This window comes from Neoarius graeffei, chromosome 2, assembly GCF_027579695.1.
Source record: "Neoarius graeffei isolate fNeoGra1 chromosome 2, fNeoGra1.pri, whole genome shotgun sequence".
Classification (NCBI taxonomy): Eukaryota; Metazoa; Chordata; class Actinopteri; order Siluriformes; family Ariidae; genus Neoarius; species Neoarius graeffei.
This window is the reverse complement of record NC_083570.1, coordinates 14,152,974-14,175,854: the sequence shown is the minus strand read 5'-3', so window position 1 is coordinate 14,175,854 and position 22,881 is coordinate 14,152,974. Positions and strand designations below refer to the sequence as shown.

Below are 22,881 nucleotides of genomic sequence, written 5' to 3'. Positions count from 1 at the left end.
TTCATTTCCTCTGAGATCACAATATGATAAGTTTGTGGAAGTGATACAATGATCATCAATCTAATATTAATAAAAACTGTAAAGCTGTAAAATTATCTGTGAAAATTAAAAAATTAGACAACAGTGATAGCAGTTGTTTACGATAATGCAGATGTTTTTAAAAATAATGTTCTGATCTATATTTTTATATAATAGTCACATTTATAATATTAAATCTCCTACAGAAATGACTCATATTACATCTTTATTGGACTTAATCTAGATATATAAAAGTAAACCTGTTCATTTTAATTTTAAAAACATCACATCATTAATATTTTATTTTGGATCACACAATCTCACAGTTGATCTCGAAGAAACCAGCCTGAACCCAGCGTGTAGAGGCTGAGTGAATGTGGTGTGGACTCTGTGGACAATTTTTTTCAAACAACTATCACATAAACGAACACGTTCACATCAAAGGTGAACTTTTGCGTGTGAAAAAGTGACTTCTATTTTTTTCGCAGCAGGTTCAAGTTTTCTATTATTTAATCAGCAAAAGGAGCGCATTCAGCCAATCAGGGCGCAGGTTGTGGAAGCATCGTCACACTGCTACAGGCTTGGCGAAGTGTCTCATTCAGTTTGTGTCTCAAAACCCAGTGCTGTTTGACAAGGGCAACAAAAATGATGAAGAAAACGACTTTAAAGACAACATCTGGGAAAAACCCAAAAAAAACCCAAGATGAGTTCGGCAATGAAAACGGTGGGTGTTCAGTCCATGGTCCGTAGCGTACTTTGTGATGTGGTGAAGCTTGATGTCAGTCTCAGGATCTCCTCAAACAAGCAGTCAGACGTTCTCATCTACATCTCAGGATACAATGCTCACCATTTTTTTCTTTTGTAAAAGAATGAGCACCAGCTCATCATCACTCAACGTCTCCATCGTCACATGATTGTTTTTGGGAAATGTTCACATAATTGCGTCACATTTAATGTCAATATTAATGTTGCGTTAAATTCAACAACAGTTTTGTCACACTTTTGTGTTGTTTATTCTTGTCGCGCTGGATGTGGAAAGACCTTTGGCCTTCTGACAATAAGACTGCGAGGAAACATTATTTAAGGAGGAAATATATCTGAAGTTGGCTTTTTTTGTAAGAATATTGTAAAAATTAGATTTAATTCCTACACAATTCTATGTATAGCTAACATTAAGTTCCTTTAATTTGGGGCCGTGAAAATACAGAACTATCCCGTTAAACTATATAGCGAGTTAAAAATGACCTGGAGTTTCCTCTGTAATATTACTTTGGATAGAGTGGAGTTGGAGTCGAGTTCATTTTAATCCTGCGTTTGATATTCATCAATCATGACTCCAATATTTACACAGATATTATACCGGCACTGATACTGAATTTACTCGAGTGATGATGCTTTCAGACGAGAAAAAGTCTGGTCACATGACACTCACACAGAAACCAGAATAAATAAGTTTTGTTGTTGTTGATGATTAAAGACAAATCAGTCCACACTATTAACTTCTATATTCATTATTTACAGTTGAATAAAAGAGCAACGCAGTCAGCGTTAAAGCTCTGCAGAACCCGAGTGACCTTTAACCCTTTCATCTGCAGTTAATATTCACCCACTGAGCTCCTGATCTCATAAAGGCAGAAACAGTGACATGGATGTTATTTGTTCACACAGTGAGCTAAAGGAGGAGCTGAAACAGGCTGTGAACACTTTCTACATGGAAACATCAACCGGAGGAGGTGCAGTTCATTTCCCCTGAGTCACTTGTGCTGATATAATATTATTAATCAACATTATTTCTTCAGTCTCACATGTTTTTCACTCCTTCAGGTTATCGTGTGTTATTGTGACTCTCGTTGATTCTTTATACCCTGAACACACACTGCAGTTTTGTCCTGTTGTTCATATTTGTTTCCTGCTTTAATACAAAACTCCAGAATTAATGGCACCCTTCATGAACAGAATAATGCATGCCGATAAGAGATATTCATTTTTGTGGCGTAAAAAGTGACTTCCTTGTGTACTTCAGAATATTCAGATGCGTACTTCCCCATCGGCCTCTCTGATTTCAGACTCCTTTTCCTTTCTTTCAGTCGTCTTCTTTTGGCAATCAAATTCCACATGTCTCTGTTGATATCCAGGTCTTTTCTTTTCTTCTTTGATGAGGGATGATGTTCTCACATGCATCCTGGCAACTTTCTTTTCCAGCTTCCCAGATGGTCTCTACATTCATTTCCTTTCCATTACCGATGTCACTGAGAACCTGTTCCTTCGAGTTATGCCAAATCTCTTAGCTATTTCAGAAGCTTTAAGTCTTGCAGCGTCGTACCGATGCCTCCTGGGAAGCTTTGCCTTGGAAGGTGCTTTCCTAAAATGTTGTCTTATATTAACACAAACCAGATGGTGGTCACTGCCCACATCAGCACCTCTCCTAACAATAACATTCTGTAATGAGTGCCTCCAACATCCATTGCTGGCGATATGATGAATTTGGTTTTTATCCCTTCCATTTGGTGACTCCCATGTTACCTTATGTATCCTATGGTGAGGGAAGATGGTTCCTCTATCATTAAATTGTTTAGACTGCAAAAATCAGCTAAGCGTTCTCCATTTTCATTCATCTCCCCGCTGCCATGTGTTCCTATAGTTTTTACCCTTCCTTCATTACTTTCTCCAACTTTAGCATAAAGATCACCTATGATAATAAGTATATCATGCAATGGGGTATGGTCAATTTCTTTTTGGAACTGTTGGTAAAAAATATCCTTGTCCTCATTCTCTGCTTCATTTGTTGGTGTGTAGCTGACTATCACTGTTATCTTAATGTCGTTTTGAATTAAATCTGGCGATAATGATTCTTTCCTTTACGGGCTTCCATTCCAGCATGCTCATTTTTGATGTCCCAATCAGCATTAGTGCCACTCCATCGCGGTGTATGTTATCCTCCCTTAATGAGGGTAAGATGGTTGTACCCAGGGATATTGTTACTGTACCATTGCCTGTCCATCTGCATTCGCTGATTCCAAGAATGTCCATGTTATATCTTGACATCTCTCTTTCCACCTGTGCAGCTTTTCCTGTTTCGTACATTGTTTGTACGTTCCATGCTCCAATGTAGCAGGATAGTTTTGGACTCAGGAGTGATCCGTCATGCTTTTAGCAGTCATATATCCTGGGTGCGATTTGCTGGGTGGGATGGTGGGGATCATCCCCCCCTCTGGTTTTTATCTCTGCTGAAAAAAAATCCTCGGGGACAACCCCGTCAATGAAACAAACAAACCAAAAAAAAACGTTGACATGACAGGCATGTTGTGACACAGTTTTCTATGGTCTGCATTGCACTCACTTTCAAAATGACCCGAAGTGGCAGCTTTGATGTTCACGAACGTCCCCAGCAAATAGATACATTGTAGATAATAACAATATCTTTGCGTTCTATGCAGGGATGCAAACAGCACGCCTTTTGGCGGATGCTGCCTTTTTCACGGCCGATTTTTTTTTTAGGGTGGACGTTGGAGTGTCTGATTATAATTTCAAAGTAAATTCTGTATTAAAATTACTAAATAAGCAAATCCGTTACAGTCCATGAAACAAGAAGTATAAGGATGAGAAAAAAACAGTTTAAATTGGAAAGCTGGGCACAATGTGAACTGCGCCATCAGAGCAAACTGTTCATTTAGTATTCATGTATTTTAGTGATTTTCGAGTCACTGTCCATTTAATCCGGAGGGAGAGAAACATCACAGCAACGCGACAAGCAATGCGAACTTTGTTGTGTGTTAGTGTTCGTGTATTTAGTCAGAGAGATAGGAAGATGAATTTACTATCTCTGGTTTAGTGTTCGTTTTCATTTAGTGTTATTGATTTTATATCATCGGATGTTATTGAGCTGTTAGCCTATTGTTACCTTAATTTTGTGACGTTTCATAATTTAAAAAAAAAAATCCCCCCTTCTGTTTTTTTAACAAATCGCACCCTGCATATATCCAATACGATATTGGGGACCAGCTCCTTTATCTCGGTTGATATGGTTGTGTTTTCTGTTAGTTTCCAGAGCAGTAATGTTCTGCGGTGGGGTCGCTCGCCACACAGACTTCATCTAAACATCCATGACAGTGTCATATTAACATCCTATTTACTGCTTTTATTTAACGACAATTACAAGGAAATGGTGTTCATGAAGGCAAAGCTTAGTCCAATAGTCATAGAAAAACAAACAATTACACTAAAATAGACATTACATATGGATTTAACACATTTAAATATATTCCAGTCCTCCAACAACAGATTTACAGATTTCATCAAAAGATGTTTACAGGGGGGCGGCACGGTGGTGTAGTGGTTAGCGCTGTCGCCTCACAGCAAGAAGGTCCTGGGTTCGAGCCCCAGGGCTGGCGAGGGCCTTTCTGTGCGGAGTTTGCATGTTCTCCCCGTGTCCGCGTGGGTTTCCTCCGGGTGCTCCGGTTTCCCCCACAGTCCAAAGACATGCAGGTTAGGTTAACTGGTGACTCTAAATTGACCGTAGGTGTGAATGTGAGTGTGAATGGTTGTCTGTGTCTATGTGTCAGCCCTGTGATGACCTGGCAACTTGTCCAGGGTGTACCCCGCCTTTCGCCCGTAGTCAGCTGGGATAGGCTCCAGCTTGCCTGCGACCCTGTAGAACAGGATAAAGCGGCTAGAGATAATGAGATGAGATGAGATGTTTACAGGAAATTGTGACTGAATATACAGGACAAGGACAGACTTAATGATTCATGTGGAAGATTAATAATTAGTGAACTTAACAAAACAGAAAATCCTTTCACGATGCTAATCTGATAGCTGTTATGCTAACTTTCCCTGAATTCTTAGCTTGTTAGCTACGTACATTATCAACCCTGGTGATTTATAGAAAGAAAAAAAAACCTAAATTCACTGAGAAAAATATTTGAGGAAATATTAATAACTGAATAATATTATACACTTGATGTATTGCTATAATTGAGGCAGACAGTAGACAGATAATATAATGAGATACAGACAGAAGAACAACACATTACTGCGATTCATTTTCATTTCCTCTGAGACTACAATATGATAAGTTTGTGGAAGTGATACAATGATCATTAATCTAATATTAATAAAACTGTAAAGCTGGAAAATTTAATTTGAATATTTAAAAAATAACGTGCCAGCAATTATGGCAGTTGTTTATGATAATGCAGATTTTTTTTTTTTAAAGTTCTGATAATTATTTTTATATAATGGTCACAATTATAATATTAAATCTCCTAAAAGACAGAGAAATGAAGATCTCATATTATAAATAAATATTAGAAAATCTAAAAGCATTCCCCCCAGGATTTCGCGGGCCTTTTTTGTGATTGTTGCGGGCTAAAATGTCTGATGTTGCGGGGGGTTTTACAAAAAATTGCGATGAAAGTTGCGGTGTTTTTTAGGTTTTTGTTGCGATGACATTGCGGGAGGAAGTGAAAGTTGCGATTTTCTCTTTTTGTTATTAAAATTGAGTGATATGTTAAATATTAAAGTTATTACTGAAAAACTATTGATTAAAAAAAACAAAGACACTGAGAAATGGTCTTATAAACAACTTTACCAATATAAAAGATTACCAGGACTACAAAAATGCAGAAAAATAGGCTTTACTTATCCAAATGCTGCTGTTGGTTCAAAAGTTAAAGTGCATAGAACCTCACAGCACAACATGAAGTTACCTTAAAATATAATATAAATGCCTCAGCTTTCATGTAAGAAAAAAAAAAAACTATTAATACTAGTACTGTGTGCATTGGCGCCGCCGGGGGGGGGGGAGGTTAGAACAATTCTAGGGGCCCAGCACTGCCATGGGGCCCTTTAAGGGGCTGATAATATGCTTTTAATGATTTTAAGAAGACTTTTGAAATAACAACAATGCAATATTCCATCTGGTAAAATGAGCTAATTGAACAAGGTTGTCTATTTCTTGAGTTCTTCAACATATTGTCATTTAACCCTCCCCCTTTTGCGAAATGGTACGGTCCAGTTCTGGTAGAAGCGCGATGCGTTAAATCTGTGTGCTGATCAGTGCGACGCTACTTGCTGCTGTGTTGCGGTGCAGCAGCCAGCCAGCCAGCAGTGGAGTGCGTACAGTCTATGATCGCTAAATATGAAGAGTGGCTGTCAAAAACGTAAAGAAAGGCAGCTGAAAGCTGAGAGGGACCGGAGAGGCAGGCAACTGGTCACTCAGTTTTTCCCAAAGAAAGGTAGCTAATCGCTCACATGTGTGTTCAAAATATTAGCGAATGGTAAATGAACAGTATGAATGTGGTTGGATTAGCCTATCAAGAGAACACTTTTACAGTTTGTACAGTGACATTTTTTTCCATTTTAATAACTGAACTGACTTGTGTGATAAACAAGATGAAATATTACGTTATGCTGGTGCTAATAACTAGTGCTAATAACCAGTTTCATAACTAATGGGGTGCCCTAAATATGCACAGATTCAGCCTCAGGGGGACCTCCGCCCTACCAAACCACTGAACCCCCCTTTGGAGAAAGAGGTAAGCAGCAATACAACCCATAAATGCTTTAGGATTGAAGTTTTTAATGAGCGAGCTCCATATACAGTTTGCTAGATTAAAGTGTTGCTAATAACGGACACCAGTCAAGTGTTTGACACTGGGTAGAAAACTTTTTCTATGATTTATTAGCAGTCACATCACACATTTCACTACCAATTGTCCTAGCACAAGAAGGCATGTGGCAAAATCTTGAATTTTCATTTGTGATTGTAAATGCACCAGAATTAGTCACTGACCAATTTTCATCTAGTCCCTGGTAGGTTAATACATAAAATGTAATAACAAAGTCACAAACTCAAGGTCCATGGGCTATCAAAAGTCAAATAATGACAATAGTGCAATTGTGACGAGGGTGTGCAAAGTTGGGGGGCCCAAAATTCTAATCTTTCATGGGGCCCAAAATTTCTGGCGGCGCCCCTGACTGTGTGCAGGCAGTCTCTCCTGAAGACTAAATTAAACAATGATTATAAACTAATAAAATAAATGGCTCAGGCTTCATAGAAGAAAGAAACAATTTGAACAGAATCTCACAGTATGATGCTGAAGCTGCCTAAACAGTGGAAAATACCATTTAGGCAAAAATGTTGGCATCCATTAATTTCTTGTATTAAGTAAAAAAAAATAATGTAAAGTGCACCCAGTCCTTCACTGTAAACATAACACACTTTCAGTGTTGCTGACGTTTTCCAGCCCAAAATATGTTCAAAACCCTCCAAAATGCACTTAAAAACGCACAATCTGGCAACACTGCGCACATGCTGCTTCTCTTGAACGGAAACACGGAAGTAAGGCGGAAGGTAGTTTGTCGACGTCACCTCAAGACGACGCCAACGATTGGTCAAATTTGTGGGAAAGTTGCGGTGATTGGATATAATTGCAGCCCCGCCCTGAATTCGTGGGGATTGGTTGAATTTGCGTTGAAGTTGCAAATCGCAACATCGCGAAATCCTGGAGGGTCTGTAAAAGACTTTCCTCATGTTCCATCTTTATTGGACTTAAACTCTCTATATAAAAGTAAAGCTGTTCATCTTAATTTTAAAAACGTCAAATCATTTAATATTTTATTTTGGATCACACAATCTCACAGTTGATCCAGGAGAATACAGCCAGAACCCAGCGTATAGAGGCTGAGTGAATGTGGTGTGGACTCTGTGGAGGAGCTTCATCGTGTCAGAGACGCTGTAGAAGGACAGAGTTCCTGCACTGTGATCCACATACACTCCTATTCTGGAGGGGGATGGAACTCTGAGATCAGTCGCAATGCTGTTGTGATAGAAAGAGAGAGAAGAAGAAGAACACTGCAGACTCCAGGACTGATTGTTGCCTCCAAACACACACTCATTACCCCGTTCTTTCCTTCCGATGTCTTTATATGAGACTGATATTTCCACATATCCCACACTGCTCCACTCCACCTCCCAGTAACAGCGTCCACACACTCTCTCCTTACACAACACCTGCCTGTGGGACTCAAATCTCTCTGGATGATCAGAGTACGGCTGCTTTCTCTCACTGTACGTCACCACTCTGTTCTTCTCAGACAGAATGAGGCGATAATTTACTGTGTTGGGATCCAGAGTCAGATCACAGAAATCTAAACACATGAGAAATGTGAACATGTTAGATATTAATCACAGCATAGATTTATGTGGAGAGTGAGACACTGTGTGTGTGTGTTTTACACGTACAGTGCAGAAAATCTTCTCTGCTCTTTGGTTCTGAGGGTAAAATCATCTGAACTGCTGCAGCTGTGGAGACACAGAAACACAATGGAGATGAAAAATCAGGTTCTGTAAAAGACGGAAACAGTTTAAAGTGATACAATTTGTGCCTGATGTTTAATCAGCGTTTTATTTTAGAAAACACATTCTCTAGGTGTGGGATTTAAATGAGATTTTTGAACGACACAGAAATAAACGTGATTAATAACATGAGCACGAGCAGAGAGCTGCTTTGGTAACTAATGGCTACCGAATAAATGTTATTCATATGACTTATGAACTCTCTCTGTCTCTGTCTTTGGAGGAATGTGTGAATAAATGTGTGTGTGTCCTCTATACTTTATTAATAGTACAATCACTGAAAACAAAACAGAAGCTTTGACACTATTAAGACCTGAATAAAAAGTGTAAGTGTATAAAATCATCTTTCCAGTCGAGAGCAGCAATAACAGGAAGTTCACGTCATCATCTGAAATCATTTCTGTGTGTTTTGGGGAAATCTGATGTCTCTCTTTACTGTGCTGCAGAGAAAGTAAAGATTTCCCAGCAGGACGATTTCTCTCACCATGTTCAGGGATTTTGATGAATTCCTCCTGGCAGAATTCCTCGAGTCTCTTTTTCAGATCAGAGAGAGATTTCCTCACTCCATCAAATGAGAGATGCTGATTGACAGTGATGCTGGGTGAGTCCTCACGTCCAGAAGAGACACAGAGAGACTGGAAACTCTACAGACAGAAAGAAAAAACATCATGGAGGAGAAAGGTGGAGAAATATTCATGGGATTATACAGACTGGTGTGTGTGTGTGTGTGTGTGTGTGTGTGTGTGTGTTACCTGGAGGAAATGGATGTGATCATGTGTGTGTGAAAGCTGCTCCAGCTCAGTGACTCTCCTCTGAAGATCAGCAATCTCCTGCTCCAGTTGCTCCAGGAGTCGTTCAGCTCGACTCAGTTCAGCCTTCTCCTGATCTCTGATCAGCTCCGTCACCTCCCAGCGCTTTTTCTCCATGGAGCTGATCAGCTCAGTAAAGATCCTCTCACTGTCCTCCACTGCTGTCTGTGCACTGAGCTGTTAGGACACACACACACACACACACACACACACACACACACACACACACACACACACACAAGATTTAAAGCTCATCTATCATTCCCTCTCTTACTGGGACTGTAAATGACTCGTTGTCCATGTTGTGTGTGTTTCTAGGAGCAGCTCTGTCTCTGCTCACTGCTCACCTTTATAGTGTTCACAGCCTGTTTCAGCTCCTGCACCTTCTTCTGCTTCTCCTGGATTCTCTGCTGGGATTTCATCTGCTCCTCCTTTAACTCACTCTGTGAACATTTAGCTGTTTAGAGGTTTGTTATTTTTCCTCCACTTCCTCCTGCATCTGCTCCTTCTATATACATGAGCTCACACCCACACGGATAATATTGTTCTAATTGACAGAGGAGAGATCTGGCCCGGGGCGGCACGGTGGTGTAGTGGTTAGCGCTGTTGCCTTACAGCAAGAAGGTCCTGGGATCGAGCCCCATGGTCGGCGAGGGCCTTTCTGTGTGGAGTTTGCATGTTCTCCCCGTGTCCGCGTGGGTTTCCTCCGGGTGCTCCGGTTTCCCCCACAGTCCAAAGACATGCAGGTTAGGTTAACTGGTGACTCTAAATTGACCGTAGGTGTGAATGTGAGTGTGAATGGTTGTCTGTGTCTATGTGTCAGCCCTGTGATGACCTGGCGACTTGTCCAGGGTGTACCCCGCCTCTCGCCCGTAGTCAGCTGGGATAGGCTCCAGCTTGCCTGCAACCCTGTAGAACAGGATAAAGCGGCTAGAGATAATGAGATGAGATGAGATCTGGCCCAGTTATGCTGGCATAGAGCATCGATGGGATTTAAACTCATCATCTCCTGCCTGGAAGGTGAATGTTTTTTGCTGCATCATTCAGGAGGTTTAAGTATGAATGAATTTATCACATTTTACACAGCAGTGTCTCGAGCTGTTCTGTACAGCGAGTGTGTACTGTGTGTGTGTGTGTGTGTGTGTGTGTGTGTGTGTGTGTTTAATAGTTGTGACTTGTGTGCACATGCTAAAGCTGCAAAAGTCTGTATGATGGTGCCACACCCAAGATTTGCCCTCTGAGCAACAATACATTAAACATTCTCTTAATGATGTTATATTCCACTTTAATGATCTTTTAGTACATTGACAAATCTTTCTGATGAACACACAAATGTAAAATTTTTAAACGTTTGATTAATTTGTAACCAGGTTAAAACAGCTGATTGTAGACACGAGAAAAATTAGGATGAATTGGTTCGAAAAATGTCTCTAAAACGTTCTCACCTGTTTTTCAGTTCTTTCCGCTGCAGCTGCGACTGTGTCATGACCTCTGTGTTCATGCATCGTACACAGATAACAGATGAAGTTTTGGTCAGTACGACAGTAGATCTCCAGCACTTTATCATGCTGAGAGCAGATCATCTCTTGTAGATTTCCATAAGCTTCGACTAACTTGTGCTTTTTCAAAGCAGGAATTTCAAGATGAGGTTTTAAGTGAGTTTTACAAAGGGAAGCCACACACACCAGACAGGACTTGACAGCTTTGTGTTTTCTCCCAGTGCAGAAATCACACTCCACATCTCCAGGTCCAGCGTAACAGTGAGCAGGAGAAGCAGCTTGGACTTCAGTCTTCTTCAGTTTCTCCACCACTTCAGACAGCATGTTGTTTCTGCGTAGAACAGGCCTTGGAGTGAAAGTGTCTCTGCACTGAGGACAGCAATAAACTCCACTCTTCTCATCCTGATCCCAGCAGTCATTAATACACACCTTACAGAAACTGTGACCACAGGGGATCGTCACTGGATCCTTCAGTAGATCCAGACACACTGAACAGAGGAACTGGTCCTGATCTACTGAAATACTGGCTTCGGCCATTTTCCTGAACTCACACACTGAGGGAGAGAGAGAGAGAGAGACTCTAAGTTTCGTTTCCTCTGAAATGCGAAGTCATTTCCTTGTTTTCTGTGTCAGTGAGAGAGAGAGAGAGAGAGAGGGAGGGAGGAGGAGGAGCACAAAGACAGAGTTCATGAACACTCCTCTGTTAACCATTTCTTGGATACAGTTTTTTTCTGAGGAAAAATAAAAACCTCCAAACTGCACAATATAACATTCTAAGCTGTGTATATATGTGTACACTTGTACACTACTCTCTGCAAAACTCAAAAACATTTTCCAAGCCATCTATTAACAATCAAACTAAATGACCTGGATATAAAAGTACATCCTCAATTACATCCATTTTTTATTTGATCCATTTTCAAAAATTTACAATTGCAGCTTTTGTAATAAAGTACATAAAGTAAAATTCACAAATTGTGTTTAATGTGATGACAGCTACAGCACTGTGAAGAAGTCTCATACATGTACTAACCCCATTTCCAGAAAAATTGGGATATTTTCCAAAATGCAATAAAAACAAAAATCTCTCATTTATTAATTCACATAAACCTTCATTTCACTGACAAAAGTACAAAGTAAATATTTTTACTGACAAACTTAATTATGTTTTGTAACTATAAACAAAGTTAGAATTTGATGGCTGAAACACACTCAATAAAAGTTGGGACAGAGGCTTTATTACCGCTGTGTTACCTCACCTTTACTTTTAATGACACTTTTTTATCATATGGGATCTGAGGACACTAATTGTTGCAGTTTTGCAATTGGAATTATTGTCCATTCTTGCTTGATACAAGACTTCAGCTGCTCAACAGTCCTTAGTTACTGTTGTCTGATTCTCCTCTTCATGATGCGCCATACATTCTCAATCGGAGTCAGATCTGGACTGGCAGCAGGCCAGTTAAGCACACGCACGCTGTGTCTCCGAAGCCATGCTGTTGTAGCCCATGCAGAATGAGGCCTGGCATATAAGCATGGACTTCCTGAGAAAAGACATCGCCTTGATGAACATGTGTCTCTAAAATCCCATTATATGCCCCAATATATCAATGGTACCTTCACACACATGCAACTCACCCATGCGGTGGGCACTTATGCCCCCCCATACCATCACAGATGCTAGCTTTGCACCTTTCTCTGATAACGAACTGAATGGTCGTGTTCACCTTTGGCACTGAGAACTCGACAGAAAGCAAGCTGAAATGTGGACTCATCTGACCACAGGACATGTTTCTGCTGTCTTTCAGTCCATCTGATATGAGTTCCGGCCCAGAGACAATCAGCAGTGTTTCTGTATAGAATTGATGAATAGCTTCCTCCTTGAGTAATACAGTTTCAAGTTGCATTTCTGGATACAATGGCGGACTGTCTTAAGTGATAATGGTTTTCTGAAGTACTCCCAAACCCATGTGGCTATATTTGTCACATCAGCATGACGGTTTCTCAGGCAGGTGTAGCCCAGGCTGTAAAGTGACATAATTTTGTTAAGACTATCCCCTTAAAATAATCCATTTTATTTGTGAAAAAAAAAATTCATTGAAAGTCATTGAGCAGTCATTAAAATTCTAAAAGCAATTCATTTTATTTTGAAATAAATAGATGTTTTACAAATAATTCATTGAAATTGATTATATGCACTAAAAACTATTGAAAAGTGTTTAAAATGGAGAAAAGGAGAAATAGAGAGGGAAAAAAAAGAGTTGCTGCAGAAGGCTATGTAGAACGAGCTTCCCAAATAGCCAATTAGTGCACCTCGTGCGTCCCAGGTGATCAACCTCGTAGGTTACGTCCGGTCGTCGCTTCCTGTTTTGCGGTCATGTTTACGGTTGCTGCCTCGTGCGCTGTCTGATCCAAACGCAGATAAAACCTGTTTTCATCCACGGGGTATGACCTGAAAATAATGTTTTAAACTGAGTTGGAATAATTCTTTATGATGTTAAACACTGGTTGACCGGTATATTGTTAATATTTAAACTTTATTGAGCAGTGTGAGACCGGATGATTTCTGTCGACCGGGCGAGGGTAATTGCTGGAACGCTCGTTCCTAAATTGATCTCTCAGTGAGTGAAAGAAAAAAAACACTCTTTAACTTGTTTGGTTGATTGTAAAGCATCTGAAAGTTGTTAATCGGTGCAGCTGTGATGCTAATGGGCCATTGACCTGAACTTAGCAACTTAGCTTGTTGGTGTCACATCTAAATAATCATTTCAGTGTTGTTTATTGTTATTTACTAAGGCTACATCCACACGACAACGGCAACGAGATTTTTTTTTTTTAAATATCGCGTCCACATGGGCAACGGATCACTAAAATTTCAGGTACATATGGCAACGCAACGCTTGCTGAAAACGATGCAATACACATGCCACACCTCTAGGTGTGCTGTAAGACGGTCCCGTCGGAGACACCAGAACAATAGAAGAAGGGGTTTACGCATGCGCATAAACCCCTTCTTCTGTAGCATCAGCCACATAAAGTTTTGATTATTAATCAGTAGCGTAAAATAGTATCTATTGTCTAATACACTTATTTATATTTCATATTAAAACGTCTATGTAAATTAATACATACAAAGCCTGGCCAGGCGCTGAACGTTCTTCTGCCTTCACTTTAAGAGAAATTCAGGGCGAGCATGAGCCTAGCTTCTTCTGTGTCACTCACCCTGTCACTGTCACACGCACTCACCTTCTGCTCGTTTTTTGAATGGAGACGCGGAAAGAGGAATGAATGGGGGTAGATGGAGAGAGAGAGGAATGAATGGGGATAGATGGAAGCCGCCAACATTCTGATATCCTCCAGAATTCTTTAATGGTCTGGAATAAATTGAATGCTACACATTTATGGATTACTTTGTTCTTCTACACCCTTTTTGAGGAATGTATTGTCAGACTTAAACCAACATCTGAAGAGGTGAGATCGCTCCTTTTTTCCCTTTTTTCCTTTTTATTTGTTGACAACTCGCATCGAGTTCATTACACTTCTACCCGGCGTGAAGCACTCACAGTCATGTGGTTATGATGTCATCGTAAACAAATCCGTTCCACTCATCCAGACGACTTCGCAACGGCGCCGTTGCCAGATTTTTCCACTCTGGAACCCGTTCTCAAAAGATTTCGTTTTGGGGCACCCAAAACGCCGGTGCCATGTGGACGCCAGGCCGAAACGATAAACAATTTTATCAGATTCACCTGAATCCGTTGCCGTGTGGACAGGGCCTAAGGGATATTTTTCTAAGCTGTTGTTCATTGCATATGTTGAAAAAAAAATAAGATACTGGTGAGACTGCTTGATGGGTTGTTTTATAATCAGGGTACAAAGTTTGTGTCACAGGGGTCCAAAATTCAAATTGATTCAAATTGGTTCTTGTAGCAGTTTTTAAGTGAAGGACAAGTTAAAGAACAGATTTCAGGTAATTTTTTGACATGTGTGTATGGTAGTTTTGTGTAATCTGTTATAAGATAAAGAAGATTAAGTGTAGCTTTAAGCAGGGCTGGGAGAAACAAATGAAGTGATTCTCGGAAAGGACATTTTTTTGACAATTCAGAATCCACTACTTCCATAGTGCTTTTAAATATAAGGCTGTAAGCTTTGTGTTATTTGTTTCTAATATTTATGTCCCAATATCTTGACCACGTTTTAGGATGAAAATAATCATTTTAGATATGTTATTTTATATTGAAAAATTAGCTTTCTCAGAGAGGACTTTTTTTTTGACATAATTACATACTAATTTGATCAAAATAGTCTGAAAACTTACTGGCATTCAACATTAAAACTTAACTATGTTTCCAATGATATGGAACCAAATATTTGTTTTATGGTATAAAGAATGATTTAAGTGCATCCCTTTTGGAGCTACCTATGGTCAAAAAAGCACTTTTTCTAAATGACACGAGTAATTTTGCTAAATATGACATATATTGCCATCCATTCACCAAAAATAACGTTATCACCAAATTTTTTTGCATGGTAAATAGAGCTATCACAGGGCTACAATAAACAACCAAGTTTATTTAGTCAAGCCTTTTGATATTGAAGATAAGTGTTAAATGTGATTTTTTTAGCTTGCGTACCCTGATTGTAAAACAACCCTGATGTGTGTGCTTGCGGTACTTAAAGAGGTAAATATTTAGTGCAGTTTCTCATTGTTACCGGTGCAAGGAGAGACAGTTAAGCACGTTAGGCCTTAATGCCTCTAGCTACCATGGGGTTTCTGAATTTAATGCAGTTTTCTACCAAATTAAAGGGTACTATACAATATTTTTTTAATTTTGAAAAATATTTTCTTTGTTACTAATGTAACTAAAACTATTTCAGCTCTTGAAACAGTTATTAATGTAACTACAGTACTTGAATATAATTTAAAAAAAGCACTTTGAATGTATTTATAGTTTCGCAACTACAAATTAATACTTGAACTCTTGAACTAAAGAGAGATTTGATTTTTGTTGTACAACTAAACCTTTTGAGAGCATGATTTAAACCGGTTAATGCAAATGAGTATTATTGATTGGTGGTAATCAACATGCTATTTGGATCTGCTTTGACCTCTCTGTAGGTCAGGTTTTTCTCTGTGACTTAATTTGATGAGGTCCCAGCCACGGTCCACCGTCTATCGGGGAGTTTCCAGCTGGGTTCGTGTGAGGTTTCCAGAGATCCAGAGAGATTGTTTCTAGAGTCCATGATCCATAGATACCCAGTGTGAGCTGGGTGGCGAGCCACATCGAAACCACCGATATTGAACTGAGAGTGGTGAAGGATTCCTTCATTCCCCCTTCCTCACGGACTGTGTGGTAGGACAGAATACACATACACTGATACACTTGACACGGATCTGAAGAAAAAGGGCCCCAACGCTAACTTTGGGACAGAGGGTTTTATTTTGCCGGCTTTATTATTTTAGTTGTTATTTTTCATTGAATGCCTTGCAACAAACTGTTGTATTTTTATTGTGTTATTGGTTATTAATAACAAGTGGCCACACACAAAAAAAACCTCAAACCACTGTTGCCTGTGTCTTTTGATTACTCAACAACAAAGGCTCTCACAAGCTCATAGTCTTCTATTACTGGTCCATCTATTAGCATTTACTATTACTTACCTGTGCTCTGTTATTACATCGTAACAAGGGTTACACTAACATCATAACCAACAGTCCAACTGATTAACTCAGAGGCAGGTGCACTTTTTTGTGAGCAGACAGAAGCACCTGAATCACTCTCACAATCATCTGCAAGACTCGGACTCTTTCCCCTTCCTGATTTTTTTTTTTTTTGCAGGTTTCTGTTTCAGACTCATCTTTCTGTTTCTCTCAGGTTTCTTAAAAGGAGCCTGATCAGCATCTAGTTCCTCTTGACTCATTGGCATTTCAGCCTGCGAATTAATCGCTTCTTTGTTTTCAGTCTCATCTAACATGTTACTAGTATCGTTTTTTTCCACAATCGTATTCTCAGAACGTTTGCTAACATTTTCACTCAAATTATCACTACTATCCTGAGCCCCAAAATTCCTCTCCTCTCCCTCTGCTCCTAATGGAGCCGGCGCAACTGGGCCACCTTGCTCAGCAGCAGAGGGTTGCGCTTCTGCACCGGGTTCCTCAGCACCAGCGCTGGTTTCTGAATCGCGATTAACATCAGTGTGTCCGCTTGACGCACTTGCTACCTTTTCTGGACAAGTTCGAACAGCATGTCCTGTCTTCCCACAACCAAAACAGCGCATAGATTCAGTGGACACAAACACAGTACAGGTATGACAGATCGACTTTACGACCATCTGGTTATGACTGGCAAGTGTTTCCCAGCTGAGCTAGCTGAGCGTACAACAGTTTCTGCCTCAGCTCCCGGCAGCGCCTCTCGCCGCGTACAACGGTTTCCACCCCAGCTCCAGGCACATGCGCAGTCTCTCTCGCGCTCCCTCGCGCACTCCATCATACAGTTTGCGCATGTGCCTGGAGCTGGGGTGGAAACTGTATGATGTAGCGCACGAGGGAGCGCAAGAGAGACTGCACATGTGCCTGGAGCTGGGACGGAGTCTCTCTCGCACTCCCTCGCGCACTCCGTCATACAGTTTCCGCCCCAGCTCCTGGTTTATGAAACGAGCAAATCCTCCCACCAGCCCGAGCGCTGCAACAGCTGATGATGACGTAGACGACCCACAGCCAAGCACCAGTGATGCCAGCGGTCACTAAATTTTGTTTTTTGCTATGTTTTACATTTGTATTTTGGTATGTTTCAAACTAAAATGTTTTCTATTTTTCACACCTGTATTTCATATTTTTTGTTTTGCACATATTAAACGAATTGTACTGTACGCAGTGTAGTATGCAGTGTTTGACTTAAATCAAATAATGAGCCAAGGTAATGAAATAAGAAAAATGTTGATAAAATAAGACTTTAAGATGATTTAACATACATACATGTCAACCTTTGGTCAATCAAACCTGTATAACCAACCTCCAAAATCCTTGTTTCCCTTATAAAATCCTTATAAAATGCAAATTAAAATAATTTACCTAAAATTTGAATGATAATTAACAATGATATATCCCAGTTACTTTTTATTCAATATTAATAACAATAAACCTTCAGAATGAATACAAAGCTCCAATGTTTGACAAAAACACAAAGTGTCACTCTAATGTACTCCATGACAGCTTTTTTAGCACTCTGCACCAATACCTCACTAGGCTGCATGTCACAGCAAGTGTCTAACTGTGTTGATCTTACACTGCAGTAGGCCAGGTCAGTGTGTCTGCATTCAGGTTCTTTCTGCTCTCTGTGTGTATCTTCCTGACTTGAGAGAAAACTCTCTCACAGTCAGCATTACTGTGGGGTAAACAGAGCACTGCCTAACTTGAACTAAAACTCCCACTACCTTGTGTTTTCTGTCTTTTCCAGCTGTTGGCATATCAGTTTTTGACCGCGCAAATACTGTCATCGGTGGCTGATTTTGCCTTTGGCTTGCATTCCACTGATGTAGTTTCGATTTGAAATGTTCTTTCACATCATACACTCCCGATGCTGCAACTTTGATGTCACGCACACACAGTGTGCGTATTCGTCGTTTTTGGAGGCTGCCGGTTGGATTATGCCATTGAAAAGGTCCTTCCATTCAGGGAGAAACCTATCGCTGTATTGTGTTTTGAATTTCTTTGCTGGAGTGCCCATTCAGAATCTTTTCAGTCGCTATTGAAAGTCGCTCAGGTGGAAATACGCTTTTCAAACAAAATGTTACTTCACGCATAGACATATAAACATAGACGCCGCATTGAGCTGGGTGGCCCGTTGCTGGGATACGTCAGAGTGTCCGCCATATTGGATGTGGCAAATCTTCCCCGTAAACCAATGCAAGTAAATGAACTGAACTTCATAAAGCCCCTTTCTACAATAATATTTAACTCGATGCCTTTTATTCACCCATTAAGACACACACGTATATATTTGGGAAACAAACAGGCATCAAAACAACATATATAACTTTTAATGTGATGGTTATAAATAGTGTGCGAAATACCCTGTACACTGCAAACTAGCGACAGATACGCGATAGATAGCTCAGGTAAGCTAATCAGTCAACATACCGTAGCAAGCTACCAAAACCTGAGGCCAAAATAACCAACCGACAAGACTGAATATGATAAATGATGGAAATAGTGGAAAAACTGGAAATAGTGAATGAAAATAAAAATCAGGGATGTGATTTGGGGCTGGTGAAATTATCTGAAAATTTTAGCCAGGGGTCTGGGGGCCGCAGGCCCCCAGCTGGTCCAGGGCAGCGCCCTGGTGGGGGGACAAGGGGGGTGAAGCCCCCCGAAGCTCCTGGGTTCTGGGGTTTTCTGACTTAAAACTTGTACTAAAATGGCAAGCAAACACACAAGAAAAAAACTTGTCATGATTAACAAATTCAAGCCAATTTAATGGTCAACATGCAACTCTGAGCCCCTATAGTAAATTCAATGATTCTTAACTGAAAAAAGCCAAAATATGAAACCTAAAAATGTCATTCTAAATTAAATCTCCATTAGAATAAATAGAAAATTGTATAAGGAAAAACAAAATTTATACTTTCAATTACTGTAGAAGTTGAACATACCTAAATGTGCCTTTTCAAACAAACATGATGCAACATAAGAATTCATCCACCATTATTTATTAAACTCTATTGCTCCTGGTAGTCTCCCGGTTTGCTTCTTATGTATGGCAACTTCGAATATTTGATTAAGTTACTGCACACCCCGTTTAGACAGGGTAACAGGATTGACACAAAAAAATTAGTCATGCATAGACTACTTACCAAAACTGAAATTTTTAAGTAAATATTCTCAGATTCAGTTCATTCTGCCATCCATATAAAAGGTGAGAATATGTAGATCCTTGGCAACAAATAATTTCAATAATAGCTTTTGGGAGCATTTATTTTTGTTATATGATTAATCACGGTAACAGAACTGACACAAACCTCTGGGACAGGTACAAAAATTAACAAAACATCGAAAAAATATCTTTTCTTTATGGCATTTTCAATTTGTGACATCATATGTCCATTGTGGTTTCCACAGTCTTGTCGTTGAACATGAAAAAGTTTCAATTCCACCTTTGTCTAACATTAAGAATCATGTCTGGAAAATAGTCTCTTTTCAGTGGGACAGCCATTTTTGCTCATTTTCGACCCTAAAATTTGCTACAAAATACACATTTATGAACCAAAGTAGTCAAATTTTGAAATGCAAGGTAGAACTGATGTTTTATCATATGAGACCATAAAAAGGTTAGAAATCTCAAAATGTAAACAAAACACATCCAGACAAAAAAAAAAAAAATTTTCTGTGAAATTGACTCATATACAGAACTGTACAGTGTTCACTCACTTGAGGATTTTCATATGCAAGAATAAAAATCACTTTTTCACTAAACAACATTCACAAAAAATGTGTTTGCAATTAATTGGGATCCACTGTTTTTATTATTTCAACCGCGCATCAGACCCTCGGCCAATTGAAAATGTCTTTCATGCACTTTTCTCCCTCATGAGAATTTTGAAAAGTTGGCAAGTATGTATTATTTGCACTAACATTTTAATATTGAATAAACAAATCAAAATTGTGTATAATTACCTTACATCCACGCTGTGGGAAAAGTTTTGAGCGAAAATTAAAACTATCTTGGAGTGAAAAAGGTGAAATAATCTGTGATGAAGTTGGCAGAGACTCTGAGGTAAAGTGAGAGGAGGCGGGCGGGGTCAAGCATCACTGCCGCCTCACAGACTCACTTTCCCGGGTTAAACTCCCACCACTCCCCCTCTCTCTAGCTTTTGTTTTGTTTTCACTGAGTAACCATTTTGATTTGTAAACTAGAGCCGTGATTTAAGCTGCTGTTTCTTCGGACGTAACTAAAACAAACTGAAATAAAAACCGCCCCTTCTTTTCTCCTCAGAAGGTTTAGCCTCCGATGCTAACCTTTTCGCCACAGCTTTCATAGCGTGCGCATGCGCATCCAGGAAGCAACAGATGGCGCAAGGCCCCGTTGCCACGGCAACCTTCATCACCCCATGAAAACATACCCAACTGTCGCACGTGCAGTGACACCATCACCACTCACAGGTTTATTATGGGGAAAGAAATGAGCTGGGTTGTTTTTTTCTTCTTCCCCATGTTTATTTACTTTAAACACACACACACACACACACACACACACACACACACCAAACTAATGATCAGGTGCATCTTTACGCTCGATCACGGAGGCTGCCATCTTTCAACTCTTTGTTTGAAGCGAGCTTACGTACAGCTATCTAACAAGCGCATTCATTGATTGTTACAGAGCGATGGGCCAATCACGTACCTCGTTTCATCTCAATGACGGAATTACTGAAAGTCGGAACGAATAGGATATGAATGCGGATTTTTGAGCGAAAAATCGGAAAAAATTTTTTTTCAAATTTTGAGGTGAAAAAAAGCGGAATTCTGCAAATTCGCGGAAAAATCACATCCCTGAAAAATTTACTGTTTTATTTATTGAGTCACCACACAGACCTACTCTCGTTGAATAAAGTGAGCTGAATGGCCGCCAAACTGAGTTCGGCCAGGTTCTAACGTCATACCAAAACAAAATACATCACTGATTCCTTCACATTCAGAAAGGTTAAAAACATTCATCATACGTTCAAAAACGTTCATCATAGTGTGGCACTGTATTATCTAATTCTCACTGCTTATAACTATACACCTACCCGGTGGAGATGAGCTGGGAAACTGAAGACTGAAGGAACAGCTCCCTCTCTGATCCTGACTGTCTGACCTGTTCTGTCAAAATCCTCCATTCTGAAGTGTTCACTGCAGAGCATGGATGACGGAGTAGCAGAAAACCCTTCCCATCGCACAGCTGTCTCCCACTGCTTTTTCATGGCTTTATTTTTGGGAAACCTACATAGTATGTGAAAAGTTAGCTAAGCAACTAACAACAATCAGTGTAGTTACGAAGGAAATACTTCATTGTTTGGAGACAGGTTTCACCGAGCGGCTATTATGCGCAAGATTTCATATTAGCCACAAAGTCAGAAAAATCTGTTCGTAAAATTATGTTATAATGACCAAATACAATGAAAAGTATTTTTCCAGTCTCACCTGTGAAAGGTAATCCCATGTGATCTCGTTTGGATGGTAAACCTGTTGGTACAGTTAAACGCAGCACATGAATGAGGCATCTTTATTCTCGGCTACTGTAGACGCTATACCAGAAACGGCTGAAGAATCTCCACTTTGCCACATCCAAGATGGCGACGAGGATGACGTATGATTCTACGCAGAAGGCGGCGTCTATGTTTATATGTCTGTGAACCAGACCCTCCAGGATTTCGCGATTTGCAAATTCAACCAATCCCCGCGAATTCAGGGAGGTGCTGCAATTATATCCAATCACCGCAACTTTCTCGCAAATTTGACCAATCGTTGGCGTCGTCTTGAGGTGATGTCGACAAACTACCTTCCGCCTTACTTCCGTGTATACATTCAAGAGAAGCAGCATGTGCGCAGTGTTGCCAGATTGGGTGGTTTCCCGCCTAATTGGGCGGTTTTTGAACATATTTTGGGCTGGAAAACGTGAGCAGTATCTGGCAACATTGCATGATGTGCAAGTCAGTGTTTATGTAGGTTTAAATTATGTTACTGAAAGTGTGTTATGTTTACAGTGAAGCACTGTGTGCACTTTACATTATGTTTTTTACTTAAAACAAGAAATTAATGGATGCCAACATTTCTGCCAAAATGGTATTTTATTTTCCATTGTTTAGGCAGCTTCAGCATCATACTGTGAGATTCTGTTCAAATTGTTTTTTTTTTCTTCTATGAAGCCTGAGCCATTTATTTTATTAGTTTATAATTATTGTTGAATTTAATCTTCAGGAGAGACTGCCTGCACACAGTACTAGTATTAATAGTTTTTTTCTTACATGAAAGCTAAGGCATTTATATTATATTTTAAGGTAACTTCATGTTGTGCTGTGAGGTTCTCTGCACTTTAACTTTTGAACCAACAGGTGCATTTGGATAACTAAAGCCTATTTTTCTGCATTTTGGTAGTCCTGGTAATCTTTTATATTGGTAAAGTTGTTTATAGGACCATTTCTCAGTGTCTGTTTT

At 39.8% G+C, this 22,881-nt stretch overlaps 2 protein-coding genes across 2 annotated transcripts in view; both read right to left on the bottom strand.

The window, feature by feature from the left end:
• Positions 1-260: 260 nt before the first annotated feature.
• Positions 261-22,881, bottom strand: part of LOC132881434 (tripartite motif-containing protein 16-like) — a 137,346-nt gene continuing 114,725 nt past the window's right edge. Inside the window, exon 7 of the mRNA XM_060913889.1 lies at positions 261-322. Within this exon, the coding sequence (XP_060769872.1) occupies positions 311-322 (12 nt within the window). The 3' untranslated portion in view covers positions 261-310. The remainder of the gene's footprint in view (positions 323-22,881) is intronic.
• LOC132881427 (tripartite motif-containing protein 16-like) lies at positions 6,666-11,276 on the bottom strand. Its single transcript, XM_060913881.1, has 6 exons — positions 10,632-11,276; positions 9,534-9,629; positions 9,130-9,363; positions 8,862-9,021; positions 8,264-8,323; positions 6,666-8,169 (listed from the first exon to the last, which is right to left on the bottom strand). Exons 1-6 carry the CDS (start codon positions 11,220-11,222, stop codon positions 7,637-7,639), a joined length of 1,674 nt encoding a protein of 557 aa, XP_060769864.1. The 5' UTR covers positions 11,223-11,276; the 3' UTR covers positions 6,666-7,636.

Coding starts and splice junctions, on each gene's coding strand:
- LOC132881427 (XM_060913881.1), bottom strand. CDS start 11,222: ATGGCCGAAGCCAGTATTTCAGTAGATCAGGACCAGTTCCTCTGTTCA. Junction 8,324..8,861: donor CATCAAAATCCCTGAACATG/GTGAGAGAAATC, acceptor GTGTCTCCACAG/CTGCAGCAGTTCAGATGATT. Junction 8,170..8,263: donor CAGAGAAGATTTTCTGCACT/GTACGTGTAAAA, acceptor TCATGTGTTTAG/ATTTCTGTGATCTGACTCTG.